The following is a 22548-nucleotide window of genomic DNA, read 5'->3' as shown; positions in this document are numbered from 1 at the left end:
ACTTTAACACATAGCTGTCATACAAACTGAACGATCGGAATCTAGTTCTTGTATGGAAAACTTTCACATTTGACAATGTATCTTCACGAAATTTGGCACAGGTTATTTCCTAAGATAATAATGTAATCTCCGAAGAAATTGTTCAGATCGGTTAACTATAGCATATAGCTACCATACAAACTGAACGATCGGAATCTAGTGCTGGTATGGAAAACTTTTGCATTTGACAATATATCTCGGCTCAATATAGCATATAGCTGCAGTTTAAACCGAACGATCGGAATAGGGCTTGTATGAAAATTCAGCATTTGACGTATATCTTCATCGACATTTGACATGGACTACTGCTTAAGGTAATAATATAATCTCTGAAAAACTTGTTCAGATCGGACTACTATAGCATATAGCTTCCATACAAACTGAATGATCGAAATCAAATGCTTGCATGGGAAACTTTCTCATTTGACAATATGTCTTCACGAAATTTGGTATGAGTTATTGTTTAAAGAAATAATGTAACCTCCGAAGAAATGGTTCACTTCAGATTACTATAACATATACCTTCCATAGAATTACTTCCACATAGTTACTAAAGGAAATGCACCTGTGAATATATTAGTGGCTATATTAGCTTCGGTGTAGCCGAAGTTAACATTTTTTCTTGTTTAGAAAAGAGCTATTAAGACTACATGTGCATAACTTTCTTTTGACACCTTAGTTGATGCTTGAGTTGCCTACGTATATTATAAAGTTAAATGAATATAAATATTGGCTATATATCGAAAGTATTTTTAAACAGGATTGCATTGTTTTCAGTAAGATTTGTTAAGATAGCTGAATATTTCTATTGATGAAAATTCAGTTATATTCCATATTTGTATGTTTAACTAAAATGAGCTTATAAAGACAACGAGTTGTGTTGCTACGAGTCCTATATGGATAAACATTTGGCAGGAAAGAAACAGCATATCCTACATTTGTCGACCGAAGTAAAGAGGTCGATTGAAGAGAACCAAAACTTTGTAGAAATGTTGAAAAGAATAGCCTTACAGTCCTAGCTGTAAATTGGAAAATATTAAGGTTAGAATCCTTCAATTACACTGTCCTTACAGAACCATGCTGGCAATGATAATGCTTTGTTTAGAAGAAGCAAATAAAGAATCCGATTCTCCTAAAGTAAAACCTCAACCGAAATGCGGTTAATCAGTTTATTATATGATATTTATGTAGTATTGAAATTCCGCTTATTTAATTGACTGTGTATATAAAGTTATATTGAAAATTAAATTGAACCGTTATGGGTACATATTATATCGTATCCTACTCTTTAGGTTGTGTTGGCGGCTTCTTAGGCGTTGGAGCTTTCTTTTGCGATTTTGCCTCGGTTTTCGTTGGCGCTTGTTTTTCTGAGGGTTTAACTGGTTTCTTCTTATTATCGGTTGTTGACTGTTTCTTAATTGGTGCGGCGGGCTGTTTCTTTACCGGCACTTGAGATTGCGGCTTGACGGGCTTCTTGACGACTGGTGGTGTTGGTTCGGGTGTAGGTGGTAGTGGCACTGTTACACCGTTCAATTGTTGATTAGATGGTTTGAGCTTGTTAGGTAATGACGGCTTCACTGATTCCTCATTAGTTTCGCTAGGATTTTCACTTGCATCGGTATGATCACCATGTGGTGGTTCAAAGTTAAATGGCTTAGGGTTTTCACCAGTTATAACGGGTAGCTGCTGTGGAGCCGCAATAACTGGCGGTTGATCATCGGTGGGATATAGTGGCTTAGGTAGGGACACTGCATGGGCTGTTTGCTCTTGCACCTGTATTGATGAACTTGTTGGTAAAATATTAATTGGTGGTGCGGGAATATAACGTCCGGGTGATGTACACGATTGCAACACAAACGTGAAAACTTCGCCTTGTCCACAGGTCATCGTAATTTGTTTACCTCCAACGCGATTGCACAAATAGTAGTCTGAGCTACTGTAGTAGCTTGGCCAACGTATTCCCATCTCGTCTTTAGTACATTTCAGTTCATAATCTACGAAGCCTTGTGCCACAGCTGCCAGGCAAAGGGTCGTAACGATTAGCGCGTATCCTGGTTAAGTGAAAAAGGTGTTTATTATTTCAAACCGTTACTTTTATAATGAATTTTGTTATTAATAAAGTTTTGAATAACTTTTCTTATTTATTTTTATTTTTGTTTTTTTTTTTTTCTATATTATCTCCAATATTGAAACTCGTTAGACAGCCTACCTCTCATTTCTGGCTCTGTGTGGTGTGTTTACTTTGGTCCTGCTGTTGCGTTCCTAACGAATCCAAATGAAATTATTGAACTGCTTGATTTTTACAAGTGATCTCATTATTTATAGTGGCATTTTTGTTTCTTTTTTCTTGTCGCAGCTATTATTTCCTGACCGAAAATATTACTCTAAAGATAATGATCTGATTGATTTTATTTGTATCAGAAAATTTGTCAATCTTATCTTTCCGATATCATTCATTTTTTTACCAAAGTCTTCTACACATTCCACAATTTCATTGCTCGGTTACAACTCTCGTAAAAATATATTCGATTACCAAAAAGAGTACGGCAAGCACTTTAGGTGTGACACCGAAAAGACCACACCCAAATGAAATGAAAAATTACAACTGAAACAAATGTTTAATTTAAAGTGCAGAAACAACTTCTCAGACAAATACAATTTCATTGAGGAGAATACGATTTTATAGTCATTATTTTAATTTTTTGATCACTGGGCCTAATTATATGGGAGTTGAGGTAATATCGCCTCGATTTTATCAATTAACTATTATTATGCCACATACTAAAAAAATTTCCCTGGGTTTCATTACGTATCTCACATACAATCGCCAATCCGATGGAGCAAAGTCAGACGAATGTTCAAAAACCCTGATATTGGTTATACTATATGGGGGAAAGGAAGTTTGCGCCCAATTTTATTTATTTCAGGCAGAAAGATATCCTGTTATGAGTAAAACATGTTCTGTAATTTTCTTTAAGATAACTCAAATATGCAGTATAAAGTGATCTGGAAGTTCGAAAATGTTTATAACGGGTTTTTCAATAAGAGCGCTGCAAAAGTTTTTTTAAAGAAAACAAAAACGGTTTGAGATATCAATGAAATTCCATTATGTATGGAACTAGATTTCTTTTGCATGGGCACCACCATATTTGTACGAAGTTCATAGATCGTCGCTGGCTTGTTGGCATAGACCATTGACTTGACGTAGCCTCACAGGAAATAGTCTAATGGCGTCAAATCGCACGACCGATGCGGACAATTGACTTGCGGACAATTGACTTTCGTGAGGTAAAACGTGCACTAAACTTGGTTTTCAATAAATCGATTGTGACATTCGCTGTGTGGCTTTTGGCGCAGTCCTGTTGGAACCACATACAGGGTTTGTCCAGAAAGTAATAGAACTGAGTCGATTTAAAAAAATTTATTTATCCAATCGTTACAATTCTTTAAAAACTTTCAAAATAAGCTCCTTGCCGGCGCTATTTCCAAACATTGAAGTCATCGCGGAAGGCATTCTCCGGATAGCCTTGGGAGCCAAGGTGCATGCTGCTGGGATGCCTCCGCCGGCGTGTGCCACTCAAAAGATTGCCTCTTTGTCTCGGGACCACACTCAAAGATCCATGACTTGTTTTTTGTGATTACGTTATTCAAAAATTGGGGGACACTTTCACAGAAGTTAAAATTTTCTTGGCACAATTCCACTTGCCACAATTTGTGGGCGTCTGTGAGCACTTTTGAGACCATCTTCGCGTACACCTTTGGTATGCTCAAGTGCTCCGTCACAATGTCATGAACCACAGACTTTGATAAATTTAACATCTGAGCAATTAAACGAATACTTAGTCGACGGTCTGAGCTCAAAACTTTGCGAACACGAGTTACATTGTTGGTGTTTATCGAAGTCACAGGTCTCCCAGCACGGTCTTCATAAGCGACCTCTTCCCGGCCCTCCAACAAGAACTGATGCCCCTGAAACACACCACTTCTTGTTTAAGAAACATCTGGGTAAGCTTTCTTGATCATATCAAACGTCTCTGTCGCAGATTTACCGAGTTTCACACAGAATTTTATCGCGTACTTCTGCTCTAATGAACGCTGCATTTTCGGCTTGCCTCACTCACAGAAACACGTCGCTCGAAAATGTTTGTCCAGGTGCTCGGAGACAACTGACCAGCCGCTCGTTCGTTAGCTACAGTCGCGGCGGAAGAAAATTAGTCCTATTACTTTTCGGACGAACCCTGCATAGTTCAATTTCATATCATCTAATTCTGGCCAAAAATATTCGGTTCTCATTGAGCGATAGCGATTCCCATTCACAGTAACGTGCCGGTCTTGATCATCACGGAAGAAGTACGGCCCAATGACGCCGCCGGCTCATAAACCGCACCCAGCCGTAATTTTTTCGGGATGCAATGGTTATTCATGGAGCACGTGGGGATTGCCCCACTCACAGACTCACCAATAACCCATTTTGCTTATTGACGAAGCCATTCAGCCAGAAATGAGCCTCATCGCTGAAGATGATTTTTCGATGAAAATCCGCATCATTTTCAAGTTGTTGCTCAGCCCAATTCACGAACATACGATGATTCTGGTGATCAAGTGGTTTCATTTCTTGCGCCAATCTGATCTTGTAAGGGTGTAGGCCAAGATATTTTCGAAAAATTCGCCACAACGACACAGAGATGCCCATCGCTTGAGAACGACGTGTGAGAGACTGATTTGGGTCGTCCTCAATTGAGGCGCCAGCGGCAGCAATATTCTCTACACTTCGGACATTATTTTGTCTTACTGGCACAAGAACATTTTGTGCTGTGCCTGTGGATTCAAATCTTTCCACTAAAACGTTTATCTGACAGGACGTTTATGACGACTATAAACTGTGCGTAGCGCTCTTAAAGTTGAGGTCACTGACTCCGAACTTCGATAGTAAATTTTAGTAATTTTGACTCATTGTTGGTTCATATACTATCTTTCTATGATGAAATGGCAAACTTTTCTGAAGAGAAACGTCGTAAGAGCGGTGAAAAATATGGCAGCGTTTGTTCAGTCTACTTTTGTAGCCTCCCTATTGAAAACCCTGTTATTTAAGCATTTGAAAAACTTTTTGAAATTTGCGTGTTATTTCGAAAATATTCACCGGAACGATAGGAAGTTTTCTGTATGTATTCTTAAATATAAGTACATTAGAAAATGAAATATTTTTTTTTTTAATTTTAACTGTATAGAACCCCTAGTTTGCATTCAAACCCTTAAAATCGCAAACGGAAGCTGTACTGTAAAATTAAAGATGCGTAATAGGGGTGCAAATAATTCGTTTAAATTTATGACAAAATTCAGGAATGTTTTTCCCCACCAGGAAACAATATTTTATCAAAACATGAAATTCACATTTTTTCACTGTCATCAAAAATATCAAAGGTAGCATCACTTTGAAGCTCTGACAGTATTCTCGTTGGTGCTATTACTCTAAGGCAAGAAGAGAGATTTTTCGTTAGAACTGCGATCTTCCTGTCAGGCCAGTGACGTTTCAGTAACAAGATGAAACATAAAAATGTAAAATACAAGTTTTTTAGTGTTTATATTTAATTGAATATTTTTTTATCTCCTCAATTTCCACACCTATTTCTGAATGAATTCAGAAATCCATCTAACAACATATTTTTTATCGTAACATCAATCAATTGCGGTATCGAATAGAAACAATGATCGTCATTACGAAGATCAATGACATTGTGAAACATTTTTGAGTATTTTGAACAAGCATTATGTGAAAGATTCGTAAAATTGTCGGTTATCAATTTAAATTACGCCAATTACAAATGTTTCTAATGACATTTTCAAATATAAATTTTTACTTATTGCTGAATTATCACAGTTGAAAGAAAACCTTTTCGTACTACCACAAAAGAAACATTTGTTTCGTACCAAATTGGATGTTATTTCCAAAAGCATTTTCTAAGCATAAATATTTATCTATTTACTATATCTTCAACGCCAATCTCAACACCACATTCCGGTAATCTATATTGTCCCTCTCAAATTAATCCTCTTTGGCCCCCACTTTAGCTATTCATGTTTAATGTCTTCAATTGTCTCAAAACTTTTTCACCGCAGCAGTCGTTTGAGTTTGCTGAATAGCCAGAAGACATAAAAGCATAAAACTCAAATAGAATTCCTTCTTGAATGTTTGGCCGGTCGGAAGGAGTTCGGAGTACACACCTCGACAATCGAAGAAAACTGCCAACATAACCTTGATTTTTGACCTGCTTTGAAATGGTTTTCTCTGCTTTGGCTCATCTTTGTCACGATATTCGGCCGATTGATCGTCTGTTTCCGAATCGTAAACATCAATCCAATACTCATTGCCAGGAATAATACGTTTCAACAGTTTTTCGAAAAAAAATTTAGTGATTTTGGAAATAATCATGCCTTCACTTTTCTTAGGCCCAAATGATCTCTAAAAATTTCACTGATCTTTCCGATATGCCAACGATGTCAGTAAGATCTCTGACTATCAATCGTCGATTCTCAAGCACCAATTCGTTTATTTTATTGACGTGTTGATCGTCAGTTGATATTGATGACCGCCGTGGTTGACGACGAATCCCTCTTTGAATAATTTGTATTAACCAAAAACACTTTCTCGCGACAAAGAATTATCGCCGAAGGCCTTTTCCAACATTCTGAACGTTGCGGCACCAGAAATGGGTAACGGCAGGACCGTAGAGAGAAAACCGGTTGCCCAGTAAAGAGTGGATACATCTTTAGTAATAATTTAAGTATGAATCACAAACATACTAAATATGCTAATATATTTTCAAGATTATGGTGCTAGGTGTAAATTTTAACCGATTTGAGTTAGTTATTTAGTTTTAATTTTTAAAAAAAAACTGGGGAACTTAAATTCGTAGTCCTCAAAATGTTAGTAGTTTTGTGTATGAAATTCACCCCAACAATGAATGGTGACATGATCAATTCAACTATTCCGTTTGACGATTAATAATATCATTGACAACTGGCTTGAAAATATCTTGATCATTTGGTTTGATTATTCGAAGAGCTATCGAATTTTTTATGGTGACATATACCGTTATTTGGAAAGTAGAGGTGAATAATTTTTCTCAATTTGATAACGTGGTATAAAGCGGTTAACTGATGCCACTAAACTCTCACGGGGTAGCTCTATCAGTGCCAATAGTTAAAATCTACATTAAATTAACATGCCTCTACTAATGGAGAACTAAGCCACGTCTCTGCACTTTACTGACATAATTTATTCCTAAACCATCTTTGGTACCAAAATTGCTCTTTCTTTTGCAGGCTTACAATTATTGGCTAAATGACATGTACATGGATGTTCGTTTGCCTTTGCCAATCAACTCAAATCCCGGCATGCCAATGCCACCCGTCCGTTTTACAACGGTGCACGACGTGGCACGCTTTGCAGCACACCTATTGAGCGGCATCATGAAGCATAAGGAACTACTGGACAGGTAAATAACGATATATATAAATAATTTGTATATATAATTAAGCATTAAAACATTGTGAAAATTCACGCATAGCGGCAATTTACCCATCGATCGTGCGGGTTCTCGAGAGAAGAATCAACCACTATGCATGGCACAATACTACCGACCGCTAGGTTCATGCCGCAGACCTGGTTTGGAACGGGACACACAGTACTTAGCAGAACGCGGCGAGAAAAGCGACGAACATGTGATTGTGGTGTGTCGCAACCAGATGTATTGTGTTAACTTGAAAACCAGTAGTCGCGGCCGAATATCGGAGACTGAAATCGCTTCAAATATCTTGTATGTACTCAGCGATGCACCCTGTTTGCCAACTAAACCACCAATGGTGGGCTTACTTACTGCCGAGGAGCGCACACGTTGGGCCACAAACCGCAACTTACTGCTGGAGAATGAAGTCAATCAGAATAGTATTATGTTGATTGAGAAAGCTCTGTGTATGCTATGCATCGACGAACCGCTACCGAATACATTCAATGCTTATACGTTCACTGGCGCCACGCCCACAGGCTATTTAGTGGGTGATCGCGATGATACGAATATGTTGCACGAAATGATACATGGCGGCGGTAGCAATTACAATTCGGCTAATCGTTGGTTCGACAAAGTCCTACAAATAATCATCTGCACCGACGGTACTTGGGGTATTAACTACGAGCATTCCTTTTCCGAGGGCGATGCCATTGTGAATGTCATAGAGAAAATCTATAAAAGTATGGAAGAAAAGCAATCGGCATGCAATAGTGTACCGTCGGACCCGACACCCGAACGCATACCGTGGGTCATAACACCGCAAGTGGATGAACGTATTAAGCAGGCCGCTGTTGCAGTGGACAAGTAAGTCGTAGCGTGTGGGAAATATCGATAAATATATAATGCAAATACACTTGAAATAATTGCAATTACAGGGCAATTGGAGACTTCGATTTGTATGTGTACCGTTACAAAGGTTATGGCAAAAACTTCATCAAGCAATGCAAGTGCAGTCCGGATGCCTTCTTGCAGCTCATGCTACAGTTATCCTATTTCAAGTAAGAGCAAAAGCAACTAATTTTACTACACCCAGAAAATACAAGCTAAAATTTTTCTACTAAAATTATATTTTTTTTCATTTGAAACAGATTGTATGGTCATTTCGTAGCCACTTACGAGAGTGCTTCCACTAGGCGATTCTTGTTGGTAAGCAAACGCATAATTTTTTATTAATTTTATTTATTCTCTCAATATAAAATGCTTTCCTTAAGGGTCGAGTCGACTGCATACGAGCTTCCCACAAAGAGGCACTGGAATGGGCCACAGCCATGTGCCAGGGCGAAGGCGCAAATGTGCCCTTGGAGAGTGAGAGCGAGGACGACGATGCGCGTAAAGTCAAATTCAGCATTTATAACGTAAGCACTGAAGTCTGCATAAGCAAAACTTAATCAATATCTTCACTTAAATTATCTTCTTAAATAGAAAGATAAGCTCAAGGAACTTTTCCGCATTGCCTGCAATCGTCAAACCGAAATTATGGTTCAAAATATACTAGGGCATGGCATTGATATACCATTGTTGGGCTTACGTGAGGCCAGTAAGGAATTCAACAACGGTCAGGTGCACGAACTTTTCAACCATGAAACGTTTCAAACTGCCAATATTTTCTTGTTGAGCACAAGTCAGGTATGTCTACTTTTGATGTCATTATTTCATAACTGTGATCACTTCTGTTCCCACAAGCCTTGCACTTATTTAATAAATCACTGAAAGATTTATAAAACTATTTTATTTTATAATGAATTGAACGTCATACATAAAATTGTTTTAATACACAAACTTCTATAAAAAAATATTTAAAAGTCTTTATTTCAGTCTTTTACAAAATTCTCACCAATTTCATATGAAACATTGATTTTTTTGGGAGGGGTTAATTGCTCAAAACTTTCTTCGATTAGTAAACCAAAGTAATCTCATCATCAGTAGATATTCTCTAGATACGAAAAAAGAGTGCGTTTTGTCCGGTAGATATTACTTAGAGGTCGTCAAAGCCTTCGAGTGGCGATACGAGCGATATGACTAACATTAATCCACCATATCAACGTCCGCATACTCGATCGCATTTACGTTTACTTTAAAGACTCGGACATACATATGACAGATAGGCGATAGGAAATAAAGAACAATTATTACACCAATTATGGAATCTAATAGCGCACGTAGAAGTTAATATATTTCTTAAATTTCGAATAGCTCGGTCGATAATCCATCGGCCCCCGCCGCTTTCTTTTTCTTCAGACGTTTAATTGCAATTCAAACTTCTTCGCGGGTTCACCATCTTCTGTTGTTATACTTTCACTGCCATTCAGCAGGCTGAAGAAGTGTTCCCTTCATAATTTCAGTATGCTCTGAGTATCGGAGATCACCTCTGAGGGTCCTTCAAGAGTATGCAACGGTCTTCAAACCTTCTGTTAGTTACCGCATCTTTTCGTAGAATTTTCGAGCATTAACCCTGACTGTTAAGTTGTTAAGCTCTTCGTACTCACGCATTTCGGCCTCTCTCTTTTTTTGTGTGCGAATGCGTCTCGGTACCCTCTTCAGCTCTCGGTATGTATCCTTTCCCGCTCGTGTTGAGGTCGATCGTAAAGTTTCAAGTAGGTAGTATGTTTTCTCGCCGCATTTTCTGAAAACCGTAACGTTTGCACTTTAGTTAGGAGGAAATTCCGTCTCACAGTTCCCTTATACCGAGTTGCTGATGAGTGCTCTCAAAGAGCGGGAGTACAAGTTGAGCAGAAGCTCATTCGGCTGTTTGTTGTGATTGCAGCTTCACGACATCAAACCTTCCTTAGGTTTATTTAATGAAGATTTTTGCTGCACAGAGGCGGGTGCGTATCTTTGCTGCAACAAGATAGTGATCCAAGTCAATGCTAGGACCTCGAAACGTACGCACGTCAAAAGTTTTGGATACGTATCCTCCGTCTATCACAACATGATCGAAGTCGATCAGCCTCAACCCATTTTGGGATGTTTCATCATGGAGGTGAATTTATCGACCGTTGTGTCAAAGATATCGTTCTTTCAAAGAAGACTTTGTGTCAAAGATACCTACTTTGTTCATCTTGGCATTAAAGTCGCCAAGCACGATTTTGGCATAGGTGCGCTCCAAGCTTTCATAGAAGACATCTATGGTCTCATCGTCATTCTCTTTCGTCGGGGTGTGGGCGCAAATCAGCGATATGTTGAAGAATATCGCATTGATGCGAATTATGGCTAGACGTTCATCCACCAGGGCGAATGCCAGAACTCGGCGACGAAGACTCTCTCCCACCACGAGGTAATGCCAGTCTTTACTCTTACGAGGACATCAGCCAGCTGGGCAACGGCACCTTCTCAATTAAGGCGCACGACCTTAAATCGTAATCCTTAACACGTTTGCAATGGTCGTCAACAAAAGAGGGGTCTCCCATCCGAAGCTGTTTTGATATTTTCATTGGAGGCGTTTTTAAACCCAGCACACAACCCTGAGGGGATGATTCGCTTTTTCACTTTAGTTCACCTTCAAAAGGATGATTTTTGGCTACCTTAGAGAGAGGAATCGTTTCTGTTCACTCGTATGACTTTTCTCACTTTCGTTAAAAATTAGAAAGTACAGATCATATGGGCGAAAAAAATCAAAAATTGTGGCGTTTTAAAAAAGTTTATTTTTACCCAAAATTCTGGTCGTCTCTGGCCATCCCTGCCGCAAATTCCAAAAATGCTGTTCCGAGAAAAATGATTTTAAAGATAAATTGATAGACTCATTGAACTGATAACTGATATCTGAATTGAGGAGTTGGACCTTAGCCTGTAACTAAAAAAATATTTAAAAAATTAATTGTGTTTTTTTCAAAGGCCTATTCTATATTTCTACCGAAGTATGCAAAAAATAAAAATAAAAACATTTTATTATTTGACATTAGGTATGCCTTTCGGTTACAAAATTAAACAAAGTCCCGGTTTATCAATTTTTTTATTTCAAATAAATAATCCGCCAATAACATTTTTAAAAAATCTTTGTTAAAAAAGCTATAATGCGCATAATAATTACTTTATATTATATATTTTAAGATAGTATACCTTCACAAAAACTCAGTTTTTCTTGTCCTCACCGCTGGATGTGCATATAGTCACATAAAATGCAAAACAACGTATCTTCGAAAAAATCTAAATTGAGTTTTTTATTGCTTACGATTCACTACATCATGTTGCATACAATGTATATAACTGATATAACCAATATAGAACCATTTTATAACCAAAACTCACTATGAGTGGTTTCTATTATTTTCCTTCCCTGTAAACTTATGAAAAGTGATGTTAGGCTATTTTGCATTTTATGTGACGATATGTATTTTATACTTTAACAATTTTTATCAGTATTTAAAGCACAACTTATATAAGCGCTGATCTCATTTTATTAATACGCACATTTTTTTGAGTACACCTGTACTTTGGTATTTCAGTTTCACACTCAAGGACACACGAATCTAAAAAACCACACATGTGTGTATATACGTATATGTCGCTTGCACCGCACCGAGCAGCACTGCACTGTTTTATTTGTTCACTTTGCACCATTAAAATTATGCTAGAGCACAGCGCACTCGACAACATGGAAGCCACACGCCTCTACTTACCTATTATGTAATTGCAATATAGAAATAGTTAGAAGACAGTGTAAGTCTTTTGTCATTACATACAAAATTTGCACATGCCTTTCTATGTATGTATTTATAACTGCATATATGCCAAAGATATTTATGTAGAATATATATGCATATATAATATAAAATAATAGTATATATTTAATACATAATATAATAATATAATACATGTGCCTATCATAGTAACTGAGCGTTTGCCATAAATTTAAATTCACCATACTTCCAAATAATCCAACAGGTGGCTACCAAATCGGACGCTTTCATGGGTTATGGCGCTGTAACGCCACGTGGCTATGGCTGCTCCTACAATCCACATGCCGATGATATTACATTTTGTATATCGGCATTTTTCTCCTGTGAGGATACAAGCACCACGCGCTTCGCCAAATCGCTGAAGGAGTCGCTGGACATGATGAAGGATCTCATGAAAGATGAAACGGACCAAACGAAATGAGGCATAAGCGACAAAGAGTCGTGCCAACAACAGTTTACGGGTGGTTTGTTGGTAACGAGCTAATATACAAGAACAAACGTTAAATAGCAAATAGCAAGCAACAAAGTAACAAATATACTTATACATATCAGCAAGCGTACCTTAACATTGTAATGAACTGCGTTGAAATTAGTTAAATGTACACAGATTATACCTAAATACAATGTGTTATATATATATATACATAAACACATATATAATATACATCTATATGTATGTATGTACTAGAGAAATTTATGAAACTGTTGAAAATCTTATTGTTAGTTGAAAAATATAAAGATTATACATATATACTATATCTATCGTAGGGCAGAGTGAGGGTAAGCAGATCTCAATTATATGTGTATGTGTATGCACAAGTAATAACTATTTTCGTTGAAGAAAAATTAGTAGCAAATGATTGCCTTTAAAGACATTTGCTAAATAAAAGGGACACCACCATTAAATGAAAGAAATAAATTAAATATACCTATATATGGTTGATTGTCATATAGATCGACATTTATATAAGCATATTGCAGCTGAGTGTAGAAAGAAATGGTTTTCACCAACTCAATGGCATATTACATAACTGATTTACCAGAAAACTCGACGACTAAATAATACTCAGAGCATTAAAACATCGGTTCTACCACAATATACTAAATATACACATACATATGAATATATACAAATGAATACACCACAAGTAGTTGTGCCGTTATGCTCCAAAGTAGAGAACTCCATCTCAACACCACTCGTCGGCATCTCAGCAGCATGTGAAGAGTTTAGGCTAATGTGGTGTAAGTCTTTATTGCTACAATCCACAGATAACCGAATCCTGTATTCATGAAATTCATCGCTCGAAATGCCATATTTTCGATTTTCCAAATTCATCAAAAGACAATATATTATGAACAACTGAACATATTATGAAGATATAAATGAAAATATTTTCCGAAAACATAAATTTCCAGGTTAGAGCAAAAAAAAATGTGTTCGACGAAAACCTCGACAAGCATTTTTATCTCACTTAGCAATCGCCGATTGCACTAATACCGAAACCATACGACCCCAAAGCTCTGAAAGCCATTCCGGCCGTTTTCGACGGATGTTCTCGCGCAAACGCTTCATTACGACTAAATAGAACTCTTTCTTGACCGCCTGTTCCTCTGGAACAAATTCATGATGCGCCAAACCACAAATATCGAAAAAATAATGAGCATCGTTTTTTCCTTCCATTCCGACTATTATTGACTGGTATGGATGTCAAACTCATAAATCCATGTCTCATCGGCAGTTATAATGCTGTCCATGTTTGTGGGATCGGAATACGCACGATCAAGCATGTCCAAAGAGACCTGTTTACGTCTTTTTGAAGAGAATTGAGCTTTATCGAGACGAGTCGAGCAAGAATGCATTTCATACCCAAAATATCCCCCAACTTCATTCGAACGGACTCTTTCTATCACTTGTCTAACGATTTTCAAGCACTATATTCCTCACTTTTCTAATATTTTCATCAGTTGAAGGGATCAAAGGTCGTCCAGAACGAGGCATGTCTTCATCTCGACCGTCTTTGAAGGCTTTGTGCCACTCGTAGGTTTGTGTGTTTGATAAAACTTAATATCTGTAAGCATTTTCCAACATTACAACATTTAAATACAAAATTTGAGACAAATTTATTGAACTCGTAGGTTTGTGTTTTTGTTGAAACTGAATCTCCGTTGGCATTTTCCAACATTCGCAACGATTCCGAACACGAAATTCGGTCAGAAATACAAAATTTGAGACAAATTTTTTGTACGACATTTTTTCCATTGTAATGCTCCAATGGAAGTAGAAACATTTGAGAAAATCGAGGCAAAAGTAGCATGAGTACAAATATTGTTACAATTTTGATCAATACCTTTGAATGCTTCCGAATAACTTCTTTCTTTTTACATGACATTTTGTTGCAAACGTAATTTCGGGGGAAAAATAATGCATCTGAGTCATCAATAAATCTAAGTTTATATCAGATAGCACATATATGTATATGCACTTAAGTATATTTCTATACGTTCTACCAAAAGTAAAGAAAATTATTATACGAAGCAGTTTGAACAAATGTATATTAAAGGAAATGATTGCGTTATCTGTCAACAAAAGTAGGAAGCATGTACTACTAACCTAGAGTCAATTAATCGTACAAGTAAAAATAATATATGTATAAATATATTTGTACATATACATACATACCTAACAAAGCAGATGTTTTTAAACTATATATTTGGCACAAATTGGTTGATGCTTGTTAGCACAAATGTGCATATTTACTTATATATTTGTTATATAATACTCGTATGCAGTGCATAAATGAAATTAGAAGAATCGAAACTCGAAGCATCAGTATTATTTTAATATTGGCAGATGAAGATAAAGGCTAAGAGTGTACTTACAGTGGTTCAATGGTATAGATGTTTTAAAATACAACCATATACGAGCCGAGAAGCATTAGTTTTAATAATTTCGGCTGGTATTCCAGTTAAGTTGAGTACTCTTACACAAGTATAGAGTCCTTACAAAAGACAAAAAAATGTTCCGCCCACATAGTAATTGCTTCATCTTTTACTAAAAAGTAGTATGTACTTTTTGTTGTATTATATATTTCTTGTTAAGTTAAGAAAGCAGTTTAAACGTTGAAAATTTTTATTCAACTGCTTATAACTTTTTTTTTTGTTAATTAAATTACCACCTTTCCTCTCTAAATACATAATCAGCTTCCACTGCTGGTACAATAGTATTGGGTTTCCCAAATTTTGTGGTATTCTAGGGTAGGGAGAGCCTAAAAGTACACTACACCAAAGATTTTCTGCTTCGTTATCGTTTGACGCATACATACCCTGCAGGAAAAAACAACTAATTTGGGTAGATTTGAAGATCAGAATTGTTACTATATGCTAATGTATATATGAACATTAATTTCTACTGATTTCCATTATATTTATATGATATTCAACTAACACCACAGGCAAATATAAATTCCCTACATTTAGTATAATTTACTTCGTAGCTTTAGAAATATGTGTATGTGACATGCCGACTACTAGCGTGTGTACATGAGAACACAGGTATATATATACATATCCAAATTGTTATAGACTTGAAATGAACTAATACATATCAGTATGCAATTATGCATGCAGCATACAATATACTAATACATTTATATATGTAAAATATAGTAAAATATAAAAAAGAAGCTTTTAGAATATGCAGCGAAAAAATGATTTAAAGCAAAAATGTGTTTATGCATTTAGCAGTTATATTGGTAGATTGTTGTAATGTGTATGTAGTTGATGAATTTAAAAATTGTTGAATTTGAAAACTATAAAGAATATATTATGGTAATATGGAAACATTATGTTGAAATGCGTATACGTATTGCTGTTGTTGCAGAAAATTATATAAATTTTATTGTTATACATGGTTCATCAATGGACACTATATATACATACATACATACATATGTGTGTGTATGTGTATTTATTTATATGTTTGCAAAGCATAAGCAATTTTTTTTAATGTGTGCATATAATAACCCTGTATTAAAAAGAGACAAAACTAACCGGCTTCAGGTGGCAATAAGTAATGATTAGAGCTTAACTTATTAAGTTGTTTAAGAACTATTTATTTATGTTAGTTTCTCTATTAAATCGCTGATAACGTTCTTGTCATTATTCTATTGGATTTGAAACTCAAAGACAAAACTGCAATGCATCAAGTGAGATTATAATACAACATGGCGATCTGAATCGATTTAGCCATGTCCGTCTATGCCTCAGTTTTTGAGATAGCGATCTGAAATTTTGCATACGTCCTTTTCTCCCCAACAAGATCCTGAATTGCAGAAACCGCAGATATCATATTCTATAGCATAACAGCAAAAGTTATGTGTAAAGCGATAGATCAGAAGTCAACGAAATTCCTATTGGCACACGATAGAATGTTGGGGCTGACAGATTGAGAAGACTGCAGGAAATGTCTAGAGCAAGGCACCAGGGAAACAATGAAACATCTCTTCTGCGCTTTTTCCCCGTTGGCAAGACCATGCTGTAAGCATCTGAGGTCCCCATGATATGATACACTGGTAGAAGTATCGATAGTGAGTCCACAGAGTCTGTTGAAGTCCGCTTTAAGCGCAGGTATCCTAAAGGATTACTAGTCCTCAATGACCTAGTGAACTCCAACTGGTATCGCAAAGAACCAAAACTGGTCAAGGCCTAGCTCATTGTTTACCAGACTAACCGAACCTAACCATACATTTAGCTGCCATACAAACCGAATATTCAAATCAAGTTCTTGTAAGGAAAACTTTTTTATTTGATAAGAAACCAAATTTGAAATGAAATATTGTCTAAAGCGAAGAAATTTTTGAGATCGGACTACCATAGCATATAGCTGCCATACAAATTAACCATTCAAATCAAGTTCTTTTATGGAATATTTTGTAATTCTTAAAGTTTTGGCCACTGACTCCGAATTTCGATAGTAAATTTTTATAATTTTAACCAGTTGTTGAATCGTAGATCTTTCCATGATGAAATGGCAAACCTTACAGAAGAGAAATGTCAAAAGAGCAGGAAAAAATAAGACCTCGTTTTCTGTTTCTGTTAGTAGACTGAAAACTTTTATTTGTAAAGGATATTCCAGCTTCGGTGCATTCGAACTTAACGCTTTTTCTCTTTTTCTATTAAATATATATAGAAAATAATTGAGGTTTCGCACTGCGACCTATTGTCTATTGCGTCCTCTCCTATATCACATATGATCAAAAAGGGCAACACTCTGAATAATTCCAGGAGTTTGCTGGGCTCGATGGAAGTGTTGTGATCCCCGTCCACGCAGATGGTTTCAAGGACCTTGAACCTGCTTCTACAAATTGCTTCAATCTAGAATCAGGTTTTCTGGGGTTTCCGGTTCCATGTCGCAAATCAGGCAATTTGCGCAAGAAGCAATGGCCATGTTTTACAAGTGTTTCTTGAGTCGGCAGTGCCCAGTATAGAAGTTACGCTTATGGAATGCAATTTTTAGAAAAACTCACGCAGCGAATTTCAAGAAAAAGCGTTCAATTTAGATTACAAAACTGCGGTTATCAAGCACATTTTCATTTACATGCATATTTATTTATGTATTACATGCGATTAAGTATTCGCATGACATAGAATTTAGTTTACATAGAAAATGCTTACATGCTTGTATAAATATATTACTATATACTTTGAGTATAACAATTATAACAAAATATATACAATAAAATAAATCATATAAATGCCAATTTATTTGCATATGTATGTACCATATGTGTGCGTATGTGTACAAAAGGTGAAAAATCTAGACTAAAAGAACTTCTTTGTTATTGTGTTCATTGTTACTGCTTTACTTAGTGAAAATTGATGTGTAAGCGGGCACATAAGTATGTATATTGTGAAAAACTAATCGAAACTGTGTATATTATTGAGTTAATTTGTTAAGCGTTGAAAGTTTAAATGTACTAAAAGTTAAATTATTTCTAAATTATTAGTGCGTGTGCAAGGCACACTATCCTAACAAAAAAAATTATGGCAATGATGTTATTATGTATTGTATCATGTTGCACACATTTCCATTCGATTTGTTATGTTTCACTCAATTGTTTAATATTTACCCATTTACTTATATAAATACATATTTACATATATGAATGTGTTTTGTGTAAACTAAATAAAATATATATCTACAAAACCATAATATTTGTTTTTATTGCCATTTTGAAAGTGTCTACTTGGTAGGGCTGATCTCGGCAATAAGGGTAATAAAAGATCTCAACTAATTAAAGCCGCATTAGGTTCGCCAAAAATCTGTCTACCGATATGTTTCTACCACAGTATGAAAACAGCTAGGCAGAAAATGCCTAGAGGATTTCCTCACTTTTTTTCCATACACGATTTGTTTTTTGGCATCGAACAAAATATTTAGTTTCAGGACGTGTAAACCTTTTAAATAGTGTACAATCAAAGCACCCGTAATTTCAATGAGATGAACCCGGAATAAGTAGTGCAGAGAACCACTCTGGCCTAGAAGAATCTCGCAGCGGCACAAATTCTGATTGTTAGCTTGCCAAGTTTACACACTAGACAACGAAGTAACCTTTAGTATTTATTAACCCACCTAAACCGTCCCAGAGAACCCTGGAACTTTGAAGGTTTTCGGAGAGGTCAATTGGAGAAGGTCCTGGGTGCTCAAATTTGCACCAAATAGTCAAAGGAAGAAACGACTGAGGCGCTGTTGTTAGCTCGGCTATAACCTTGTAGGCGGTGTCTACACCAGTAAAGATGAAGAAAAAGAACCGTTCCATAAGCTAATAGCACTTCACTTTAATAACCCGGAAGAGTCAAAACCTGTTTAAATGTATTTGTGTATATTTATTATATACCATATTTTATACAGCACGATGAGCCGATTTCATCCATTGCAGATACCAAGTTATATTCATCTAATAATAACCCCCCAATTAATTTTTTTAAGGCACTCTAATAGCTGTGTTCCTGAAATACTACAATGAAATAACGGACTGCTTCGCACGCTTCGCTTAACCTATGGTCAACATAATCGGCCTACTGAGCGTACTATTCAGCACACCTTCACCCATCTTGGACATAGCATTCATTATTGGAAAATATTCGACCGAATAGACAAAGTCCAGCACGCAGTCAAAAAAATACAGTAAACGTAGCGTAGAAGACTATGGACAGTAGATTCAGCGCCTGTCTCAACAACTCGAATTGACGTCGAGATCGTAAATTGAAAGCGTACAATATACATTTGGGGTACTCACAACGTGTCATAAAGCATCGTAAAATCATAAAATCATAAATTTTTATACTAGTTTAAAAAATTTGTTGTTGGATTGCATACTAAAATAAGTTTGCGCAAATACAACTCTGAACGCTATGTTTTCGGATCGTTATAACTTATAACTTTATGAGACTATGTGTAACCCCTAATTGTGCATGAACTGAAGCCGCTCAACCTTTCCAAGCGACATCGCTTCGCTCTATGAGTTCTTCCAAGAAGATCCGACGTTTTCGAGTCAATTTTTTTTCAGCGATGAGGCCCATTTCTAGCTCAATGGGCATGTAAAGAAGCAAATGGCACGAAGAGCAATCTGAAAAGATTCAAGGGCTGTCATTTTATCTAGAAAAAATAACGATTTGGTAAGGTTTGAAGGCCGGTGAAATCATCGGTTCATATTTCTTCAAAAACAATGCCGGTGAGAAGGTAACCGTCAATGGCGACCGTTATCGCGCTATGATAAACGACTATTTGGTGCCTGAAATTGAAGTCCGTCATCTTGGCGGAATTTGGTTTCATACAAAACGGCGCCACTTCCCACACATCATCAGTCAATTTATTGAGAGAATTGAGCAGATAATTTCTTGTTTTGGGTCAGTCGATTGGATTAAGATCGTATGATATCACACTGTTAAACTTTTTCCTGTGGGATATGTAAAGTCAAAGATCTATGTGGACAATCCCGCTGCGATTCAGGCCTTAGATCAAAACGTCACGCGTGTCATTCGCCAGTTACCAGTCGAAATGCTCGAATGAGTTATCGAAAATTGGACTCAACGGATGGACCATCTGAGACGTAGCCGCGGCCAACATTTGAAAGAGATAATTTTCAAAAAATAAATGCCAGAGAATTGACTTTCGAATGATAATAAATATTTCCGATTAAATTTGAAGATTCTTTAACTTCGCAATGAATCACCCTTTACAATGAAATGAAATACTATATTACTCTGTTGATAAAATGCTGGTATTTGTTAACACATCTGGTATTTATCTGGTATTCGTTCGTTATATGGTGTTGTTACCATATGTCTGTCACAGGTATAATGTACAAAGCTAAGCGACTAAACCATGAATGAATATACATACATATGTGGGAGAAAAGTGGCAGATATAGATCAAAGTCATTCATTGATGCAGCAACTTTTGATATATTTCTTAATTTTTAAACTCTCGCAACATGCTGCATATAGTAGAATGATTCAGTGCATCTAACGGTTATGTGACACGCCAACAAAACGTCGTTATTTGGCTATTCTACTTTACAATATACCATACAATTAACATACATATATACATATCACTTAGAAACATGCTTTATAATCCAGTCTGGCGGATAGATGGAAATATTACACACACCATTAATTCTTCCGAATCGTAAAAGTAAATGGTATACCGTTCGGCTACACCCAACTTTAGCCACTTCTTACTTTTCTAAAGTATTTATTTTTTCGGTTTATGTGTAATTCAAGAAATATTTGGCCAATTATCGCAAGTAGCTTAAAGCAGCTTTATATCTATTAACCAATTAGGATTCATTGAAAAAAACGACGCACAATAAATCTTAAATTGTTAAATTAAATAAATAAAAAAGAGCTTATACCGCATTACTATGTACATACTATATATGCATAAATATGTTTAATCTGTGATAAATTCATTGAATTAAAACGGTGAAATATATCTATGTAAATATTTGGCGCCTACCAAACGGACTGTTGTTTAATTAAAACTTTATCGGCAATCTGATATTTTCCACGAATTTCTCATATTAGATAAAATATTTAATATTTGCGTATAAAAAGGCACGTAAAGCCTTTAAGGCATGTATTCCACGAATCATACTGAACGAAATTGTATCCCAAACATCTGCGAACGCCAAACTCATCCAAAATGAAAGGTAAATTGATGGATTTTATATAAGTATACACTCTCCACTTCTATTAAGAATCTATTAAGAGTACACTATCACTTCACTTTCTCTTCATCTTCTATTTGATAGTATTCCAAGTGCTTTTTAGCGTTATGCTATCCGTTTTATTGTTGGCATCATCCGTTTTTGCTCAAACTTATACCGGTCCCACTGCACCCACGGAGCAACCGACAGCGCCAACTTTGGATAGCGCAACCACTGACGACGGTCCACCGAGTGTCTCCGTAACTCCCGCAGCTGCACCAACTTCAACCGTGTCTGCACTGTATGGCACCACCGCCAAAGCATAAACCGCAATATCTTCACAAAATTTTGCCTTTACAATTTGCAGTCTTTGTTCTAAATACAATGATGTAAAAAGATTCTGAAAGCATACAGGCGAAAAAAAATTTAAATAAAACAAGAGCACTTCTTTACTGAGAATACATTTTGGTTCGCAAATGCGTTATTATTTAATAGTTTAGTTATGTTATTAACTCTGCAATAAAGTATTATTGAATTTCTATTTATTAAAATCTGACGAAAATAAGTGTTTGCCAAAAATGAATGCCTCCTGTTGTTGTTTCTACTATATTTGTATCGTCCATTTTTACCGATGATATTGACATTATTGGCCTCAACAACCGCGTCGTCAGCTCTGATTGGTCTGGTAGTCAACGAGGGCAAGACGAAATATGTCCTGTCGTCAAAAAAACAGTCGTCGCACTCGGGACTTGGCTCTCACGTCACTGTTGACAGTCATAACTTCGAAGCCGTAAATAATTACGTATAGCTAGGAACCAACATTAAGACCAACAACAATGTCAGACTCGAAATCCAACGCAGATGAAGTCTTGCCAACAGGTGCTATTTCGGACTGAGTAGACAATTGAGAAGTAAAGTCCTCTCTCGACGAACAAAGACAGCGTTACGAGTTTTCGATGGAAAGGATCTGCGGAAGATTTATGGTTCTTTGCGCATTGGCAAAGGTGAGTATCGCATTAGATGGAAGGAATGAGCTGTACGAGGTATACGACG

At 36.4% G+C, this 22548-nt stretch overlaps 2 protein-coding genes across 4 annotated transcripts in view; both read left to right on the top strand.

Moving 5' to 3' along the window:
• The window catches only part of LOC126759930 (choline O-acetyltransferase), an 89765-nt gene extending 71271 nt beyond the window's left edge, over nucleotides 1-18494 (top strand). The window contains exons 3-10 of one of the 3 annotated variants that reach the window (XR_007667124.1): nucleotides 7363-7535; nucleotides 7608-8411; nucleotides 8483-8605; nucleotides 8696-8753; nucleotides 8819-8962; nucleotides 9030-9233; nucleotides 12489-14325; nucleotides 14420-18494. Coding sequence is in view for 2 of the 3 variants with exons in the window: in XM_050475153.1 (XP_050331110.1) it covers nucleotides 7363-7535; nucleotides 7608-8411; nucleotides 8483-8605; nucleotides 8696-8753; nucleotides 8819-8962; nucleotides 9030-9233; nucleotides 12489-12704 (1722 nt within the window). In the remaining variant the exon portion in view is untranslated. Of the gene's footprint in view, nucleotides 1-7362; nucleotides 7536-7607; nucleotides 8412-8482; nucleotides 8606-8695; nucleotides 8754-8818; nucleotides 8963-9029; nucleotides 9234-12049; nucleotides 12317-12488 lie in introns of those variants that run through there. The other 2 variants (XM_050475153.1, XM_050475142.1) reach the window with 2 other exon arrangements.
• A 2923-nt stretch (nucleotides 18495-21417) lies between these two features.
• Nucleotides 21418-21934, top strand: LOC126759983 (uncharacterized). The gene is made up of 2 exons (XM_050475295.1): nucleotides 21418-21498; nucleotides 21601-21934. The coding sequence occupies exons 1-2, from the start codon at nucleotides 21492-21494 to the stop codon at nucleotides 21819-21821; spliced, it is 228 nt and encodes a 75-aa protein (XP_050331252.1). The 5' UTR covers nucleotides 21418-21491; the 3' UTR covers nucleotides 21822-21934.
• Nucleotides 21935-22548: the final 614 nt, after the last annotated feature.

The sequence above is a fragment of the Bactrocera neohumeralis genome, chromosome 2 (assembly GCF_024586455.1).
Source record: "Bactrocera neohumeralis isolate Rockhampton chromosome 2, APGP_CSIRO_Bneo_wtdbg2-racon-allhic-juicebox.fasta_v2, whole genome shotgun sequence".
In the NCBI taxonomy this organism is placed as follows: domain Eukaryota; kingdom Metazoa; phylum Arthropoda; class Insecta; order Diptera; family Tephritidae; genus Bactrocera; species Bactrocera neohumeralis.
The sequence above is the reverse complement of the archived record's forward strand: the minus strand, read 5'-3'. Positions and strand labels throughout refer to the sequence as shown.